This window comes from Panulirus ornatus, chromosome 53 (assembly GCF_036320965.1).
Source record: "Panulirus ornatus isolate Po-2019 chromosome 53, ASM3632096v1, whole genome shotgun sequence".
Classification (NCBI taxonomy): Eukaryota; Metazoa; Arthropoda; class Malacostraca; order Decapoda; family Palinuridae; genus Panulirus; species Panulirus ornatus.
In genome coordinates, this window is record NC_092276.1 from 5407841 (window position 1) to 5426780 (window position 18940).

Here is an 18940-nt window from a genome sequence, read left to right on the forward strand (position 1 = left end):
TCTCTCTCTCTCTCTCTCTCTCTCTCTCTCTCTCTCTCTCTCTCTCTCTCTCTCTCTCTCTCTGCCAGAACATGTACAGAAATCAAATTATGGACAATATATATGAACCAGTACATCGCTGCAGTGTCCGGGGCTCCTTGTTCGTGGAGTGCGGGTTGTGTATGGTATCAGGCTGTGATGTTCCCGCCTGGATTTACAATTGTGTTTTAATGACTGAGGAAGGAAGGGTAAGGGTCGCTCGTGTGTGAGACTGGATGGCGCGCTGGGCGGGGGAAATTACACAGAGGGAAACAAAAGTAGATGAACACCATACCGAGGTGTTGGGTGTCGAAATATATGTCATGGCTGAAGAACAATTTTAATAGCGCCAGCATGAAGAATCTGGAGTGAAGTTAATGGTATAGGAAGGAGGTTAATGGTACAGGAACAAAGTCACTGGTGCTGGAATGAAACTAATGGTTCTGAAATGAAGTTTATGGGACTATAATGAAGTTAATGGCACGAGAAAAAGGTTAATGTATGGGACCGTTTGGTTGTTAGTGGTACTAGAGCGAAGTTAATGGCACTGGAATGAAGTTAATGTTGTTAGAGTGAAGTTGGTGATTTTACAAGAGGTTACTGACACAGGGACAACGTCAGCAGCACTAACTGATGTAGAGTGGCAGAGACACGCAGAAAAGTGGTGCCTAGAGCAAGGCCTTGCCTCACAGAGGAAGAGTCTTGCTGGGACAGAGCAAATAGTGCTGGGACGAAATGATGTCATTAAGACAAACAGGACGTGGCTGAGACGAAGAGGGTAGTGCTAGGACGAAGCGAGTCTTACTAGGACGAACAGGGTAGTGGTAGGGTGAACAGGGTGGTGCTGCGAGGAGCATGATAGAGCTAGGATGAACAAGTCTTGCTAGGACGAACAGGGTTGTGTTAACGAAGAGCTTGGTGTTAGTACGTAAATTGTGGTGGTGCCAGGACGAAGAGGGCGACCCTGGGACGAAGAGAGGGTGTTTGAACAAAGAGGTGGGCTGGAGCAAGATTCTGGGTCGAAAAGGAATTTGCCCGGAGAGAGGGAGATGCTAGAACGGAGAGTCCGTCCTGAATGCAGGGTCATTTTCCTGAGACGCTCGATGCTAGGATGAAGGTAATCGTAGCCATGACATAATCATGGACCTACGATGAAGATAGGATGACTCGAGAAGATTAAGTCGTGGATCAGGACGAAGATGGAACTGCAGAACTAGGTCGGCGGTGGTCAGGTGTCGGGAATGATAATGCTGGGATAAAGATAGTCACAGAGGCGTGGATGATTCATGATGGTACTGGAGGAAGATAAGATGGCTTCAGAAGGTAGTGATAATGGCTATACGTAGATAACACCTCAGGGTCACTGAAATTAGATGGAGACCAGAGTTCTGGGTCAGGAATGAAGATGGCGGGAGTTTATACACAGGAGGCAGGCAGGGCGTTGGACTATTCGGGACGAAGACGAAGAGGCAGGGAGGGTGACAGAGTAGTGCAGGCGCGGGAGAGAGTGGGTGATGGTGAGCCATGTTGACGGAAGAGGGTAGCAGGTGGAGGTGCCGCTGTAGTCAGGGTCCGGCGACGCCTTGGAAGCCTACCGTGCTTACTGGCCAGGACGAATCGCGAGATTTTGAGTTGGCGTTATTCCAGAGGGTTCGTGTGGAGGAAAGGGAAGGGAGGAGTGAGGGAGGAGGGGCATGGGAAAGTGGAGGAAGGGTGGAAGGAGGAATATCAATGAAGAAGAGAGGATAGCTAGGGAAGGAGAGCGAGGAAGCTAAGATGCTACGGTGTTCTGTTGTTTCCCGGGTTATTTGGAGAGCAGCGGTGACTCTACGTAACCACCACACCCTCCCTGGCTGGTCTGGTCCCATCTGCAGACACGTACTCGGGGCCTTTATAGACAAATTAACTGACTTCACAGAATGAACGTACATAGCCCAGAGCAACTCGGCCCAGGGCGGGAAGATCACACGAGAGAACAAACAAATTATTGAATTTGCACCGGCTTGAAACCTTTGTTACTATGGTGTGATTATATATATATATATATATATATATATATATATATATATATATATATATATATATATATATATATATATACACACACACACACACACACACACACACACACACACACACACACACACTTTACCAGAGAATAGATGTAAGCGAATGCGGTCTCTATTCGTAAGTCTCTGTGATATTAAGTAGGAAACTTGGTGAAGAACAAGCTGTGATGTGTAGTTTTATAGTACAGAAGTCGTGGATGAACGGAGTAGGTTGGGTAAAGACTTGGGAAGTGCGGACATCATTCAGAAGTTCTGAACATTGTATAACACAAATGTTCAAGAAATGGGGGGGGGGGTGTAAAACTCTTACCCCGTACAGTACAAATGGGTAATTACACAGTACATTCGTCTATTAAATCATTGTCAACAGGTCGCCTGTCCTTCCTATCACTAGCCGCTCTCCCAGATGTCTCTACATCCCTAATCCCCTTACCCCAATTTTTCATATTTCCTTCTTTCATTCTCCTGTTTACCGTCTCCCACACCGTACACTTATATTACGCCTCTTTTGTGTTTCCTTTCCCTGCTCTTATCTTTCCTTTACCTTCTGTATATCCTGATTGATTTATCTGCTTTACTGATCCTATTCTTAGTAGTACCTTCAATCCGCTCTTTATTTTTTTATTTTACTCTACCCTCCCTTCACGTTTTCTGTCGTTTCTTTTGGTTTTCTTTTTATACCTTCCCTCCCTCTCCATCATGTCCTAACCCTCCGGCCTGAACCACTTCTCGGGTAGACTATAATATGGTGTTATCTTCCACCTTTTTGACTCCTTGAGACAGGATCGACAGCCTCTTGGAAGCTAGCGTCTCTGGTAGAGCTCCTTTACCAGATATTTTCCTTTCCGATATCGTCTCTTACATTTTCCTTTTATCTTCCTCTTGTTCTTACGCAGTCTTCCCTGCTGTAAGCAGCTCTTCCATCGTTCCTTGTCACTTGTAGCCTCTTTTACATTTTACTCTTTCCCTGCTCTCAAATTCACCACTCTCCTCTGCCTCTCTCTTCCTGTGTCTCGAGAACATTTGCTACCCGGCTCCTGTTTGCTTCCCCTACCTCCTCACGGAACAGCTCCTCACCTCCCCAGCTTCGGTTTTCCTCCCTACCACCCGTGAACTGTTCCCTCCCTCTCCTGGCTCCTGCCTGCTTCCCTGCCTCCCCACGTAACAGTTCCTCACCTTCCAGCTCCGGTCTTCCTCCCTATCACCTCAGTGAATTGTTCCTCCCCTCCCTGGGTCCGGCCTACCTCCCCACTGAACAATAAGTGGGGAAAGACTCCCGCCTACGCCAGGATTTCTGGCTCAAGATCTTGCACCTCTGGGGTACGAGGCTGGCTGGGGTAGCAAGGACGGGAGGAGACGTGAGGCGTTTCGTTCTAGTGACAAATGGTGCCAATTTTGTCCTAATGTCCTAAGTATCGATTTCTGGCGGGTGGGGTCTGACAAGAAGTGGTCTTGGTTGGGGAGGGTGGGCAAGGCTGGGGATTGGGAAGTGCGGTGCAGACGGGGAGTGGAGGATGTGTTCTTGTGGAGGTGTGGTGCAGGCGGGGATTGGGGAGGTCTTCTTGTGGTGTGGTGCAGGCGAGGAGTGGGGAGATCATCTTAGGGAGGTGTGGTGCAGGCAGGGGGTGAGGGAAGTGCAGGCGGGGAGTAGGGAGATTATCTTGGGGAGCGAGGAGTTTTGAACATCACGATTATCTTGGGAACGTCTTAGTATTTGTTGTCTCGCTGTAGGTATAAGTGTTAGTGGTGTGGGCTGTGGTGGAGGAGATAGCAAGGAAGGGAAGTGGAGTGAATGGAAGCGGAAGGAACAGGGTGGATGGTGAGCAGTGTGGGAAAGACAGTGGAGTGGAGAACAGGGTATGGGGGCTGCGGTATTATAATACGCTGACGCCTCATGTATTATACCGTTTTATCGCGTCTTCACGACCCCCCACAACCCTAAGTCTGCACACCACACCCTCGGGTTTAGGGTACGCGGGAATATGTCCAATTTAGAGCTATGATAATATGCGGGAAAATTTGCTGATCTTGGTTGCTCATCAGCGCCTCAAGTGGCTGGAAATGACGTGAAGGATAACATGGACTTCAAAGTTATGTTAGCTGTCTGCTTGAGGTTGGTCTGTATGTCTGTCCTTCCGTCTTCAACTGCCTGTCTGTCAGTATGAATGTCTGTATGTTTATATCTTTTGTCTGTTCTTGATGTCAGTGTTTTTATATTACTCTCTCTCATATATCTTTGTCTCATCACGAGTAACTCATTTTACATTCACATGTCCCTCCCCTAACCACTCTCTCTCTCTCTCTCTCTCTCTCTCTCTCTCTCTCTCTCTCTCTCTCTCTCTCTCTCTCTCTCCTTTTTTTCATCCATTCATTCCCGAGATGACACTGCCAGGACATACACCGTTTTAGGGATTCGAACCAAGGTTTTCGCCCTACGTGATGAAGGAATGCGGGAAGGTGCTCAAAGTGCCAGGTTATACTCAAGAGTCGAGCTGTCGTGCTCGAGGCTCGCATCATTGCTCAAGGATCATGCCGTCGTGCTTGGGTCTCGTACCGTCCTGCTCAAGGGTTAGGTATGAATATTCGAGGATGCAGTAGAATGTATACATTCATAAACTTTCTTGTATAATGAAAAGTTTTGTGTTTGCATGTAAGTACTGTTTTCTTTACAAGGAGCTGTGATGTTATTTTATCTTATTTTTACAAATAAAAACTCGCTGGAGGCCGTCGTGAACTGGCGAGTGAACGGGTGGTTCGCCATGCTCGAATCCCTGAGTAGCCAGGCGACCACGTGACCCGTGTCATGGAGCCGTCAGCAGCTCCTCTCTGACCAATATTATCCGTGTATCATCCCCCGGCGGGACGGACAAGTGTCATCAACGCTGAGTGAAAGAACCAGTGAACAGTGATTTGTTTAGACAAGAAACAAATGCTCTTTATGCAGTGATATTTTGTTAAAATGACTTGTAATCATCTGTTTATGGATACGTTATTTGTTCAAATCAGCAGACCAAGCGAAGCAGCAGCGTCAGTCACAGTCAAAGGTATGAAGTGAATCAGTGCAAAGCTTGAGCTAAACGTTTCGGGATCAGTTTCATGAAACCGTCTCTCTAGTTATGTACCACAATGGTGGCCCTCGCCTCTTCCCTTATCCCTCCCTGCCGCCACCATACATACGCCGACATTTTTGCTTCGACCACACCTGGAGAGACAGTTTTCCCTTCCACCTTCCATATGCTTTACGGCATCTATCTCGCCAGTGGAATGTAGTTATCCGTTCCATCTTGGGTATGTTTCGCTGCTTCGACCTCACCGGGATGTTTGCTTCACTCTGCGTATGTTTTGCTGCTGCGAGTGCACCAGGGCAAGCAGGTCTTCGCTCTGTCTCAGGTATATACTTATCACTGTTGAATACGAAAAGGCCAACAAGGGTCATACATGCAGTAGGAGTGTGTGTAGTTTTAGAATTATCGTGAATACCTTCTGCAGGTGTTCACGTGTTTTTCAAATGATTATAACTTGACAGTGGTGGCCTTCACGGCCCTGGCCTGAGACCCAAACAACCAACCAACCGAATCATTTAGAAAATGGTCATTACAAGTGCTGATGATGTCCGGAAGGTTCACGATATGTAACCATGATTCTGTTGTCACATCCTTATGGTGGATATGACACTTTTATTATTCCCAGCTGTGAGAAAGTTGTGTTGGAACAGTTTAAAGGATTCAGCTTTTCCAGAGTCGAACGTAAATACCATTGGTTTGTGGTTCAGTGAACTCCCAGGATTGAGCTCCCGATACCTGGCTTTTACTTTGATCGTATGAGATGTTCTATGTGTAGAATGTTGTACATAAGCATAAAGCTTTTTTAATGTGATGGTTTAGATACTGCAGTACCGCCGCCTCCTAGTATAACTCAGATCTCACATCAAAGGCGAACACAGTTCCTGGAACTTGTTGGTTCGAACCATAAAGAGTCGGTTCTCAGACTCTGTGTTAGGACTGGCTGTAGCATAGACCATGATAATCCAGTTGGTCTTGATGTACTCTGGCCGTGTGCTGCACACTTTATCTGCATTGTGTTATGTCTTATTTACATATTCTGTAAATCATAAACATTTCTTTTACGATTTGTTGAAAGTTTAAAATCCCGTTTATTTTGTTGAGTATGTGAATGCACGCACTCCCAACTCGAGAACGAAGCTTCTCTAACCTAACGCGTGAATCATTTTCTACGTTTCAAACTGAGAAGAGTATACAGTGAATTTACTGCCTCTTTTTTTTTCTTTCTTTCTTGGTTTTTGTGTGTAAACGAAGAATAAAGAGGATTTGTTTTCCCAAGGGAACAAGTACACATAGTTATACATGTACAGGATGCAGCAGTCGTAACTATATGTACAGTGAAGATTGTCTCTGACGCCTCATTATAGGTGTGGGTTCGGTTGGCTAAAAATTGTTTCAAATGAACCCGCACCCCTATGACCCAGCAGCAAGCCCTCCCCCCAGATAGGTCTCCAAGCAGCACTTCCCTCCTCAAAATCCTCATCCCTTTCTCCGCCAAATCCACATGTCATTCCTCCCCCCTCCCAACTTAGTCCCCTAATTTATTAGTTGATCACGTTCATCCTACATCCCCGAGTAGCCACACTCCCTGCCACAGCTGGTACTATACACCATTCAGTCTGCTAGTCACTCCTTCCTCCCGCATTCCTCCTCACCGCCCCTTCCTCAAGGCACCGCCAATGGTAAAGGTGCCTCTGCGACGCACTCTTAATTTGGAACCATTGTGAAATGACGCACTCATGGTTTACATTTAATGTTAATGATAGTACGTTCATGACTCTCAGTGTTATATATCTCTTCCCACCTTTATTCATCACTGAGTTTATTCCACAGTTCACGTATTTTCTCTCCTTCAGGTACAACTGACGATCCGGACGCTGCCGGAGCTACCGGCAGGCGCCAAGTACCAGTGCGTGTGGGGATCTGCGCCCCCAGCTGACGCCCTGGTGACGGCGTCGGGGCTCACTTGCATCACCCCGGCGCGTCCTAACCGCCCCGCCATCCCCGTGCACCACGACCACGTCTTGGTGCCCCTCGCCGTCCGCTCCAGCGAGACCAACAAGGATTTTGTCTCCCGCAACTTTGCCTTTTACGACTGTGGCCGCCACAACACGTGCGGCAGCTGCGTGCGGAGCAACTGGGCGTGCAATTGGTGCGTGTATGAGAACACCTGCACACACAACGCCTCCTCCTGCAGAAGAACCGTCATTTCTGGAGAAAATGTGAGTAGCTAAGTTTATTGAGAGCTTTATGTTCAGTGTTTAGGGTTGCATCATGGAAGAGTGATGGCTAGGGTGACATTCAGGGTCGCATCAAGGAGGAGTGATGACCGGGGTTACGTTCAGGGCCGTATTGGGGAGGAGTTTTGATCAGTGTTACGTTCAGGGCCACATCGGGGAGAAATAATGACCAAGGTTACGTTCAGGGCCACAATGGGTAGGATTGATGTCCACGTTTAGCTACAGATAACAAAAGACCTGATGCTCCATGTCGAGGGTACCTACTGAGGAACAGTAATAGGATCGTCAAAATCCAAATCTATACAGATAAAGTGGTGAAAAGGATGCTAGGATGATGTAATGGTACAGACGCTGGGGTGTGGGTGAGGGCGTAGACATAGTACTTGATCCTCTCACTCTCCCACCTCAGCCCAGAACTCGGCTTACTGACAGATGAGTCATCATTAAACATATGATTAATGAATCGGATTGAAGTGACATAATCAGAATTACATTATAAGTGGGTTAGCCATGTGTGCCAATAGCTTCCTCCTCACCATGCCAGTGCTCAAGAAAAATACCTAATTACTGATCCTGCCTCAGGATCAGACAGAGATGGAAAAAGATATTCATGCACCAAGGGATAAACATAATTATTGCTGGTTATTCTCCCTTCTGGAAACCATTAATTAATCAGTAAACAGACCTCATTCCTTGTGAAGTTTGAAGATAAACATGCTGGTCCCAGCTCAGTGAATGTTGCCACAGGCACCCGAAATTACTGGTAGGGGGCGTCAAGGCACTCAGACTCACACACTGGTAGAGGTTTACTAGACATTCAGACCCACTCACTGGTAGGATCTCCCAGGCACTCAGGTTCACACTGGTAGGGGCTACCAGGTATACAGGGAAAATACTGATATACAGCTTTAATACTGACAAACACCATCACCGAGCATAGTAGCATAGGAACCCGGTACACAGTATGTTTTGTACATTTCATGTTTGTATGAAAGATACGGTAAGGCTAATTAGGGATGATTTGAATGTCAACACGGAGAGAGAGGTTTTTTTTTACTAAGTCAAGATGAATGTCATGTTTGAGACAGATCGAGTACACTGCTCGAACTGAGGTGGAAAAGGAACCTGCTGTCAGCACTTCTCCTTCACAAACGGAGAAAGGGTTTTGGATCCCAGGAACAAATTTTTCCCTTAACAGACGCATGACCAGAGAGCGGAAGAAAGAGAGACAATCTCAAGGAAATCCGGCAGTTTCTGTGGCTAAATCGCACTGTTCAGAGGTCAGCAGTGACCACACACACACACACACACACGTCCCCGAGTTCACCACCACATCAGTGGTGAAGACACGTTATCATGCACCACCACACAGGATGTTGTGGACTGTGTATCATTGAAACAATGGAGCCAGACACCCTACATCCTTCAGATATTTTGGTAAAGGTTACATAGATACATGTACTACTTACGTCAGAGGAACGGAAAGAATAGGTCATTGGTCCAGTGTCTCCCGCCAGTGGTATTGCTTACTGTAGGGGTCATGTGGGGGTCGCCGCGGTCATATTAACAAAGTCACATGCAGCTGCGAGAGCCAGGTAGCAAGCTGGACGGACGCCTCCACTCATTCTAACCCAGAAATTAACCTTTGACTTCCCGGATATTCCATGTAGGTCACCATGACAACCTGGTCAGTGGCTCATGGATAGGACAACTAAATTGATTTAGCTCAGGGTTGGTGCAGATCATGTGACATGTGGCAAATGTAATTATTTGTAGAATTAGCACTATTATTTGATCTGTCTTAATGCATCAGTATAAAAGTATTAATGCTTACTGCTTTATATATATATATATATATATATATATATATATATATATATATATATATATATATATATATATACACACGTTGATTTTAGGGAAGGATATACCCTGGTAACAGCACATGAGCTGCAGCTTATAGCAACATTATGAAGCAGTTAATAACAATTAAGATATTGTGTACAAGCAGAACAATAATGATTTATAGAAGTAACAGAGTATGTAGACTGCATCATCATCATCATCATGATACAAGCAGTACATTGCCCGATCGCGGTAAACACTCAGTTATTTATGCTAGCTTTAATTTGAACGTAATACCTGTATATGATAAAATGATTAATCATTATATATGTGGGACCTTCAGCGCATCGATGATTTTGATATATAATAAGATACAGTATATAGAAAATTGTGGGTTGGGCGTTTTATAAAAACCCTGGGATTTTTTCCTACCTTGATGTGTACATGATTAGCTGTGGAGCCCCTGGAGCACTGTAGACCCAGCCAGAGTCACCACAACGACCAGACTCAGCCAGAGTGGCACATCCCGTGGCCTTCATCATGTAACCACTCGTGATCTGGTCTGACCATAAGTTCCAACTAGAAAATAAGAAAAACATATTTTCTTAAAGTAAATCACATTATGAAAAACTTAGCATTTCAGTTTATGTAGTAACACGTTAATATGGGAGAAAATAGATGGGTATTTCTTGATCATGTGTTTGGAAATATCCCTGAAGGTTACTTCACCAGAGCCGTGGCGGTGGTCGTGCTGGCTGCGTGTCGTGCTAGAGAGAAAAATAAGTGTCGTCATCAGTGTTGGTAATACACCGGAAATAGTATGATGTTAGTTTGTTCAGAATTCGGCACCATTACGAGGATCTTGTCATTACCATAAGAAGGGATGGCCTGGAAACTAATGTGGATCCCTTTATGGTTTAATTGGTATTAAGGCGAAGTGGTTCCCTTTATGGTTTAATGTGTATTAAGCCAAAGTGCTTCCCTTTACGGTTTAATGGATATTAAGCCGAAGTTGTACTAAGTGGATTGTATGCTGTCTTCTGGTACATATAATCTCGATATATCACTGTCATATGGTGACGTGTGACAAAGGTTTTAGACGCAGATTTTTTTTCTAATAAGATCATTTTGGAGTAGAGTCCAGAGGGACACCACGAATCCTGACAATAATGACGATTTAGATCATTTCTGTGTTGGATGATGCAGTTATGAACCATGATAAAATCGCCAAGGCAGGAATACCTTCAGGAATATTTTGATTTTTCATCATTTTTCACATGGGTTGTATTTTTCAGTCCCCCCGACATGTGGCATGATATGTGATGTTCTTTTTTTATTTCTTCCTCCAGAACCCGGCACAGCTAGCCTCACACGGGTCTGGGTTCTGTCCAAGGTTCTGGACCGAGCAGTCGCAACTACTAGCGGCTGACGGTGCGCACTCCGAGCTGCAGCTGCTGGTGGAGAACCTGCCCGTGCCGCGGGTGGGCCAGCTTGGCTTCCAGTGCGTGGTGAGCATCGAGGGTGCCACCATGCTGGTCGGGGCTAGAGTCATGCCTGGCGAAGAAGAGGAGCTCGACGACACCAGCAGCAGCATTAGTAGCCCCGCCACCACCATCTTCACCACCAGTCAACACGCGCACAATGTCCGCGTGCAGCGCGTGGTGTGCGAGCCCACCGTCTATCGCTACGAATTAGACGAGGGCGAGTACGAAGCTTGGGTGACGCTGGTGTGGAACCGCAACCACGTGGTAGACGCACGCCCACTAATACTATACAAGTGTGGCGTGCTAGGCGCGCACCGCGGCCACCACGACTGTTCCCTCTGCGTCACACGCCACCCGCGCTATCACTGCACCTGGTGCGGCGCCGCATGCAGGTACGCGCCGCAGTGCCCCACAGACCCTGCTGCGTCATCGTCGGCCGTCATGCCGCGACCTACGGGCCTTAACCTAGCGGACGCCGCAAGCCACGGCGCCGGCAGCAGCCAGTGCCCGACCCCCAGGATCGACGTGGTGAGTACTGACTTACTGAAATCATTACCTGTTTGGTGTAGCAAGGAAACCCCTGCCTCCTGACTCCAGTGATTCCTACAAGACTGGTCATGTTTCTGTACATCTTTCAGTAATCCAGATCTGTAAAAATGTTCATTTCTGTTCATTTACTACACAGTCTCGAGCTGCAGAGGAATCCCTCATCTAGACTACCTAATTAAAGTCACTTTCTTATGTTAATCAGCCTTAGACATTGGAAGATGGTGGTCAGTGTTTCCTACTTGGTATAAAACTCAGACTATCTTACTGATGTATAGGTCATCATCACCGATAATAACCAACACAATACCTGAGCATGATGTGGTATATCCAATAATATCTGGGCATTATAGTATCACGGAAGCTTCCTACTTCCACGCTATGGGCCATTCTAAGGCGTCAGCTCCGCACGGGAGGGTGGTGTGGTTTGTGGCAGTCTGCAGTGCTCCAGTCTGCCAAAAAATACGTAATATAGATGTAATGATTTTCCCCTTGATTAAATGTATATTGTATACACCATTGACGTAGTGCTCCGATGCATGAAGTTGGCCATGGCACGTGTTCATGTGAAATATTTCACTGGTTGGGCTAAGCTGTTGTTAAAGCATTTGTTAGAATTCATGCAACTGCTATTCTTTCAAAAGGTAAATACGCAAAACGGATTTAAAGTAGGTGTTCAGCAGTTCCTTAATCAATAACCAACAAGTTTACGTTGGAATATTAGATTTATGAATTCCGAAACCTCTGCTGATCAAGTCCATACGAAGCAATTACAGTGGACCTAAAATTGGAGTTTCAGAGAGTAAGGTTGGATAGCATACATTTGTTTTATATGCGATGCTTCTTACCTCCTTACCTTATACCAGGAAGGACGATTTCTGTGTAGTATTGCTGTTCATCTGTTTTCACCGATTCGTAGTCTTTTAACGGTGTTGATGCCACAGTCTCCCCTAGGCATGAAAGCAAATCGCAGTTACAAAACCTGTTCCTCAGTAATCTTGCAGAACGATGAAATGTTACAAGACTTCGTCTCCCTTGACCGCCAGATTTCTATCCTCGAGCGGAAGCAGCTGACCTCCGAGCACTGGAATTAATAAGGTGGAGTTATGTGTAAGACTAGTAAAGCCTTTTAAACTGTAAATAGTTAATACAGGATCAAGTGGGTGAATGCGTTGTCGCTGCTTGATAACACGCGCCATTGACAGATGACCTGGGATTTTGGAAAAATATAAGGAAAGAAACAAACAAAAGATAAAGGACATTGCTTACCCTATAGCCTATGTTGGCTCCGTCTCTTTCACGAGACACCAATCAGAATATTACAATATTTCCCTTGATACACAGTAATGTTGGAAATGGTTCCTCCACTCTGTTATATTAGGTCTTGCCTACGGAGTGGTTCAGCGAGGCTGAAGGCACCTTCCTCAGCGCACACCACCATCCTCTGTTCCACCAGTCCTGGAAGAATGTGTTTTCGCTATGGTTTTGTGGCGTAAAGATATTATTAGGCTACTAAAATGAACTCTGTTACGCTTCTGACTTCTTTCATCTCCCTATTCCAAGTCATGTGCGTGTGTGTGACATGTATGCGTATGTATTTATATACATCAGCTTAGATGAAGGGGTGAGTTTGGCACTCGTCAGAGAGACAGGTAGTCACTCAACATCCAGCATTCATAACCTTTCTGAATTTCGGTATCACATTTCCGAGGCCGGATGCACCATGGGCCAACACCTCCCGCCACGTCAGGTAACAAGACCACAGCGGAAAGGAAGAAAGGTGGGCAGAAATCCGTCCTTACTAAGTGGCGGCGAGGGAGAAGTCCGCCCTTTACGCCATTCCATCGGGTTCCTCCTCACACTGGTCCTGGTGATGATGGCTGCTCGTGACACCTTCAGAAGCTTCTTGCTGACGGTGAACCGTTAAGATCAGCAGACGCTGCGGGCGACAGGCTCCATCAGGTCCTGCTGGTGTTGGTGACGTCTTCAGGTGTTGCTGGGAATGACGCTTTCATAAGCTGTTACTGACTCTGCCATCTGTCTGGAATTTCCAGAGTTTTCCAGCATCGGTGGAGCTGCTGGAGAGCTTCCTAGCACTGCTGGAGCTTCCTGGAGGTGCAGGTCCTGTCGAGGATAATAATTGACCGTACACAAAACTGTCACGCAAGCAAAGCATGGAATAAGATGTCCTCAGGATGAGTTGGGATATATCTGTTGACAAAGTCAGTCAGGTCATGTAGTGTGTACAGCAGATTAACTCTACAATCTGCGTTAAAAGTTGCTTTTGAAATGGATTTGTTATAAATCCAGTTAATGTGTTGGGATAAGTCGGTATCCTGTATTGAGTGTCGGATTAAATCTCAAAATTCTGCAATGGTAAATAGTTATTTCTTTTTGGATAGATTTATCTGTGGAAAAAATTGTCATTTGTTATTGCGATAGAAAGATTTTATGTAGATTATATGGCTGAGTTTTTTATTTAATGAATTTGGGTATGAGTTTTTAAGAATAGTAAGTTATCATCAGAGATTATCTTCTAGATTAGTTCCTTTTGTTATTTCTTCTACAAAGTCCGGCATGTGTTCTTACTGAGTATAAGCATTTAATTGTACATTAATCTTATTGAGAAGATCGTCATAAAAAGGTACTTGTTTTTGACGAATAACACGAAGGTTGCCTTTTTTAAGAGGTGTGACAGTGGCTCCGTACACTCTCGAGCATCTAAAAGTCATCATCACCAATAAAAACAACAGATTATTACCATTTCCGTCTGCCCCGTTGCTCCTTATGGGGAAAACGATAATAAAACCTGTCTATATTCGTGTGCGTACAAACGTATGTTCGTGATGTCTTTACCAGCAGATGATATGATACGTTCGATATCCGCCGAGATTATTTGTAGAGGATAGTTTCAGTACACGAACCGCCGCCCACCTGAATGATCGTTATAATCGTAGCACAACAGAGAAGACCGCTTTTCACAACCCCTCAGTATTAATACTTTTTTATCATATGTAATGATGTCAACATTTTCAAGTAGGATTTAAAGACGGACGTGACTGGCAACCCTCTCCACCTTCCTCGTTGTACGGTTTGCACGTCCGCGAAAAAGTTGATAACTGGAGAGCCACTCACGGACGCACGGGAGCCAGTTATACGCATGACGGACACGCGAGTGTAATCCGGACCTACGAATGACTGACAAATGCTTAGTAGCCAAGTGTACGCATGACTGACGGCCGCCTGATAACCAGACGTACACATAACGTACAGACACTGCTACTGGTGCTGTTCCCGCTAGTGTGGTTGTTGCTGTTCTTGCTGATAACTGCTCCTGCTTCTGCTGCTGTTAAGGAACTCACTTCAAGTGAGCTGAGCGAGAGCTTTTATTTCTGTTAAGCTTCTTGCTAGTTTTCCGAGGTCTTGTGGGAGATAATTGGGTGTGTGGACCTTTGCCTCTGCATCTCTAAGGTTCTGAAGGATTTTTTGATGAACTTCACAGCACAGTTGGTTGTATGGGGTCTGCGGTTCTGTGTTTGCCATAGGCCTAGTCCCATAGACCCCTGCTAATGAAACCATTGCAGGCTTAGTGCCCAGCCTCCTGTGTGAGGACGCACGGGAGGCCTAGTCCTGAGGAGCCCCTCTGATGACGTCAATTTGTACTTACTCTTAAAGGTTCTTGTGTTGACGTCACGCCAGGTGTACACCCGAGACCTCCTCTAGTGATGTCATCAACAGCTCGTGTCCACAGGGACCTTTACGGCGACATCACGTTTGACATCTGTTGTAGACATCGTTTACTGACGTGCTGATCCTTGTCTGCCGATCCCTTGATAAAGATACGTCCATTTCTTTATCAGTTATCAAATAACCCAGTTTTGTAAATCATAGATTTTTCATGAATGTTTTCATGATTTACATCTCCAAGCGACGGAATACATACACAACAATTGAACCAAATCTATTGCTTTAATTTTTGTGTGTGTTTTTTTATGGGTATTAATATTCATTTATTCAGCAATTGTCGGCTATAACTTACAAGTTTGCACGATATAAATATGTTTTAATTATCCGGCCGACCAATTAACGTATATTCCCTGGGGCCATTACAATGCGCGCTTCCAGCACAGGCCTGGAACAATTGCCCCTAACTATAGCACTAACGTGGATGACTTACACGGGCACCCAGGCCATTGGCAGCCCCCGTAATATTCGCTACACTATGTAATCTGGCCAGCTACATCCATACATTAACTAATAAATACTCCCGGCCAGCTCAATAAGGCCGTGGATGCCATGCTGCAGGGGAGGCATATAAGGCCTTTCAAGTGAATAATCACAGCGTCTTTGAATACTTAATTACGGGCCTTAATGACCCCCAAACAGTATTTCAACCCCAGATTCCTATTCTGCATGAAAAATAATTCTTGTGCTGAGGTTTTCAACCAAATCTATTACTCTCATGAGAAAAATACAAAAACTCGCTGGGTATTTTTTTTAGTCGAAAGATTTTTTTGTTTTTAAGTTCAAATATGATGAAACGTTTCTGTACTTAATCATGGAAAATAACTCATAATGCTACGGTTATTTTGTAGTCCAGAAACTTTTTTGTTTTGAAATTGAATTATAACATAATGAAGCGTTTCTGTACTTGAAATAATCATGGAAATTCTCGTAATGCTTTCCCCTACCCGACACATATGTAACATATATAAGGCTAATGATCTTTAACTGCTTAACTGCAGGCCTTAATGACCCTTAATCTTATAAGGTATTTGGTGCTGTGCTAAAAGTTAGGCATATGTGGTCTTTGATGCCATGATCCGGAGCAAGCATGTGCTTGAAAGCAACATTTTTTCCCCAATGTTTAGGGAGTTTTACTTTTTAGAATTATATATATATATATATATATATATATATATATATATATATATATATATATATATATATATATATATATATTAACACAGCCGGGCGTCGTGTGATGATGGGCGGTCAGTTCTCACAGCTGCGCCATATCAATAAGGCAGGGAACATCTGTCGCCATGCCAGAGTTTATTTCGACCCCCACCCACTTCCAGCTCCCTTGCCAACCACCCCCCTTACCCCTCCCTCATCTCCCTTAGGCAACCACCCCTTTACTTCTCTCCTCCCCCTGGCATATTGTTCCTGGTGTAGCCTGTTTATGGACCACACCAAATTTCCTCCGTATATTTCGCCACGATTTTTTTTTTTTTTTTTGAGTTGTTGTGGAGCGAGACAGTACAGGTGTCGGTGTCAACACTGCGATAATATTTTTGTTAAATAATAATCATTTCCAGTGTGATGGGTTCTGGCCTCACTATGTATATATATAAATATAATTTCAAATGTTGCAGAAACTGATGGAGTGTTGCAGGGTGATAGTCGAGTTATCAGAGGCTAGCCATTGTGCTCCGTCCGGCAGGTCTGTCTGGTTGTATCAGTCGGTAATTCTGGTGATTCTGACATTTTCATTTACGACAAGTGATGATGCTCTGCCGATCCCCCTCGACATATCTGAATTCATACATACACCGCTCTCAACGCCACGATACATACACCGCTCTCAACGCCACGTATGGAGAGACCCATGTTGGCTTCGCATACAGTTGGGTTTTCAATATAACCTTACAATCCAGAGTATTATATATATATATATATATATATATATATATATATATATATATATATATATATATATATATATATATATATATATATATAAAGCATCGCTAACATAAATCTTATAGAGTTAAAGGGTGCACCGTTGTATGGTACAATAAATAGGCATAATTACTTTATATATAAATTGTTACTGGACTCGTTGATCCATTCCATGCAATCATATAGCCATATTTCTCATTTTTACCAACAAAACTGAATTCCAGTGGTATCCTTCTCTTCTCATCTCGCACCAATTTCACGAACTGTGCCGCTTTAAGCCCTGAGGAGGCGTGAGGTGTATACGTAATCAGCTGAAGCCTTATCACCTGTGAAATCAAATGCCTTACACGTCTTTCCGCTGCTTCTTGAGGTTCCCTGACTCTTGCTGTACTGGGCTGTAACATGTGGGCTGGCCAGGAATCCAGGCGTTGGGATGATGGCAGTGTGCGTGAGAGCCTTGCGGTTCAGGGATGGAAGAGGAGCTGGAAAGATGCTGCATCTGGAAGGATGTTGGCTCTTGAAGGATACTGGATCTTGAAGGATGTTGGTACTTGAGGGATGTTGGCGTCAGAGAGGGACGGAGGCTCTTTTGGGAATCTTGACACTGAGTTATGGATATGCTGATGTGTTGCGTTTTGTTAGAGATGGACATATTTCATCGAGTCTCTCGCTGGAGGGACATCTGACGAGCGCCACATTCGATGACTCTATACTTAATGGGACACAGAAGGACACTAGTTGTAGATGAGAAAGGTATTGTGTGGCGGGAGGCAGAGGAAGGGCTGGAGAAGACTGAGGAGTGCAGACTTGCTGGCGTTAAGCATGAAGGTAGATTTATCAAATGATTCGTCTTAAAGGTGAGAGAGAGAGAGAGAGAGAGAGAGAGAGAGAGAGAGAGAGAGAGAGAGAGAGAGAGAGAGAGGTAATTAGTGAAAGTAATGTTGTTGATGAAGAATTGCCGTGGAAGTGGTCGTCTTGGTAGGACTTTGGGAGGGAATCCTGAAGGATTACTTTCCTGAACGCGGGAGGGGAGTGGGCGTTGACGAGCCGGTGAGGAGTTGATCCATTACAAGGACGACTGATTACGTCACCTTGTCTTACGGTGCCAGGTCGTACTATCTAGATCTATGTTGCCAAGTACTGCTATCTGGTTCTACTATACCAGGTCGTGCCCTCTGTATGTACGGCACCAAGTAGTGTCATCTATTTCTACCATACTAGGTATTGCCGTCTGGTCATACGACACCAGGTAATGCCATCTCGTCCCACAGTGCAGTAACAGGTAGTGCCATGTAGTCATACGGTGCCAGGTCGAGCTATTCACTCTTACGGCAACATTGCAGCAGTTGTAGTGCGTCATTAGTATTATGGTGACTCTGTAAATCATTCAGTATAGGTCATCCTTGAAGTGGGAACTCATATAGCGAGGGCCTGGCGGGCAGCGCCGCCTGCAGGCATGCTGTAGAGAACAACAGATGACACGGTAAAGCCATTGTTTATTTTCCATTACCGACGACTGGACACATGGAGAGCTCGTGACGTTTGTCTTCCATTTTCATGTGAGTTAAAATGACAAGCAAAATGGTGTTATTTAGGAGAGATTTTTCTGCGAATACGAGATTGAGTCGAGTGGGTCTTCAGCGTCGCCACTCGCGAGAAAACTGCTCTGCCATCTTACTGTACCCACCCTCACGTCTTTCATCTTTTCTTCTTTGTTTCTTTCTTATCTTCATTCTTCTCTATCTCTCTGGCCTAACCCTTTCTGTGTTATTTTTTCTGTCTGTCACTGACTGCCTTTAACTCGTTTCGATTTTTCCGTCATATTTTGGCTTATTCCCTGCCTATTATTTTCTTTATATTCCTATGCCTTTCAGCATCGTGTATGATATATATATATATATATATATATATATATATATATATATATATATATATATATATATATATATATATATATATATATATGTATATTTCTTTTCTTTTCTTTTAAA

General features: G+C 44.7%; 1 protein-coding gene across 2 annotated transcripts in view; it reads left to right on the top strand.

The window, feature by feature from the left end:
* LOC139765193 (plexin-B-like) overlaps positions 1-18940 on the top strand; it is a 487569-nt gene that overhangs the window by 430789 nt on the left and 37840 nt on the right. For both annotated transcript variants that reach the window (XM_071692480.1, XM_071692481.1), the window contains exons 6-7: positions 7006-7371; positions 10584-11246. In XM_071692480.1, the coding sequence (XP_071548581.1) occupies positions 7006-7371; positions 10584-11246 (1029 nt within the window). The remainder of the gene's footprint in view (positions 1-7005; positions 7372-10583; positions 11247-18940) is intronic.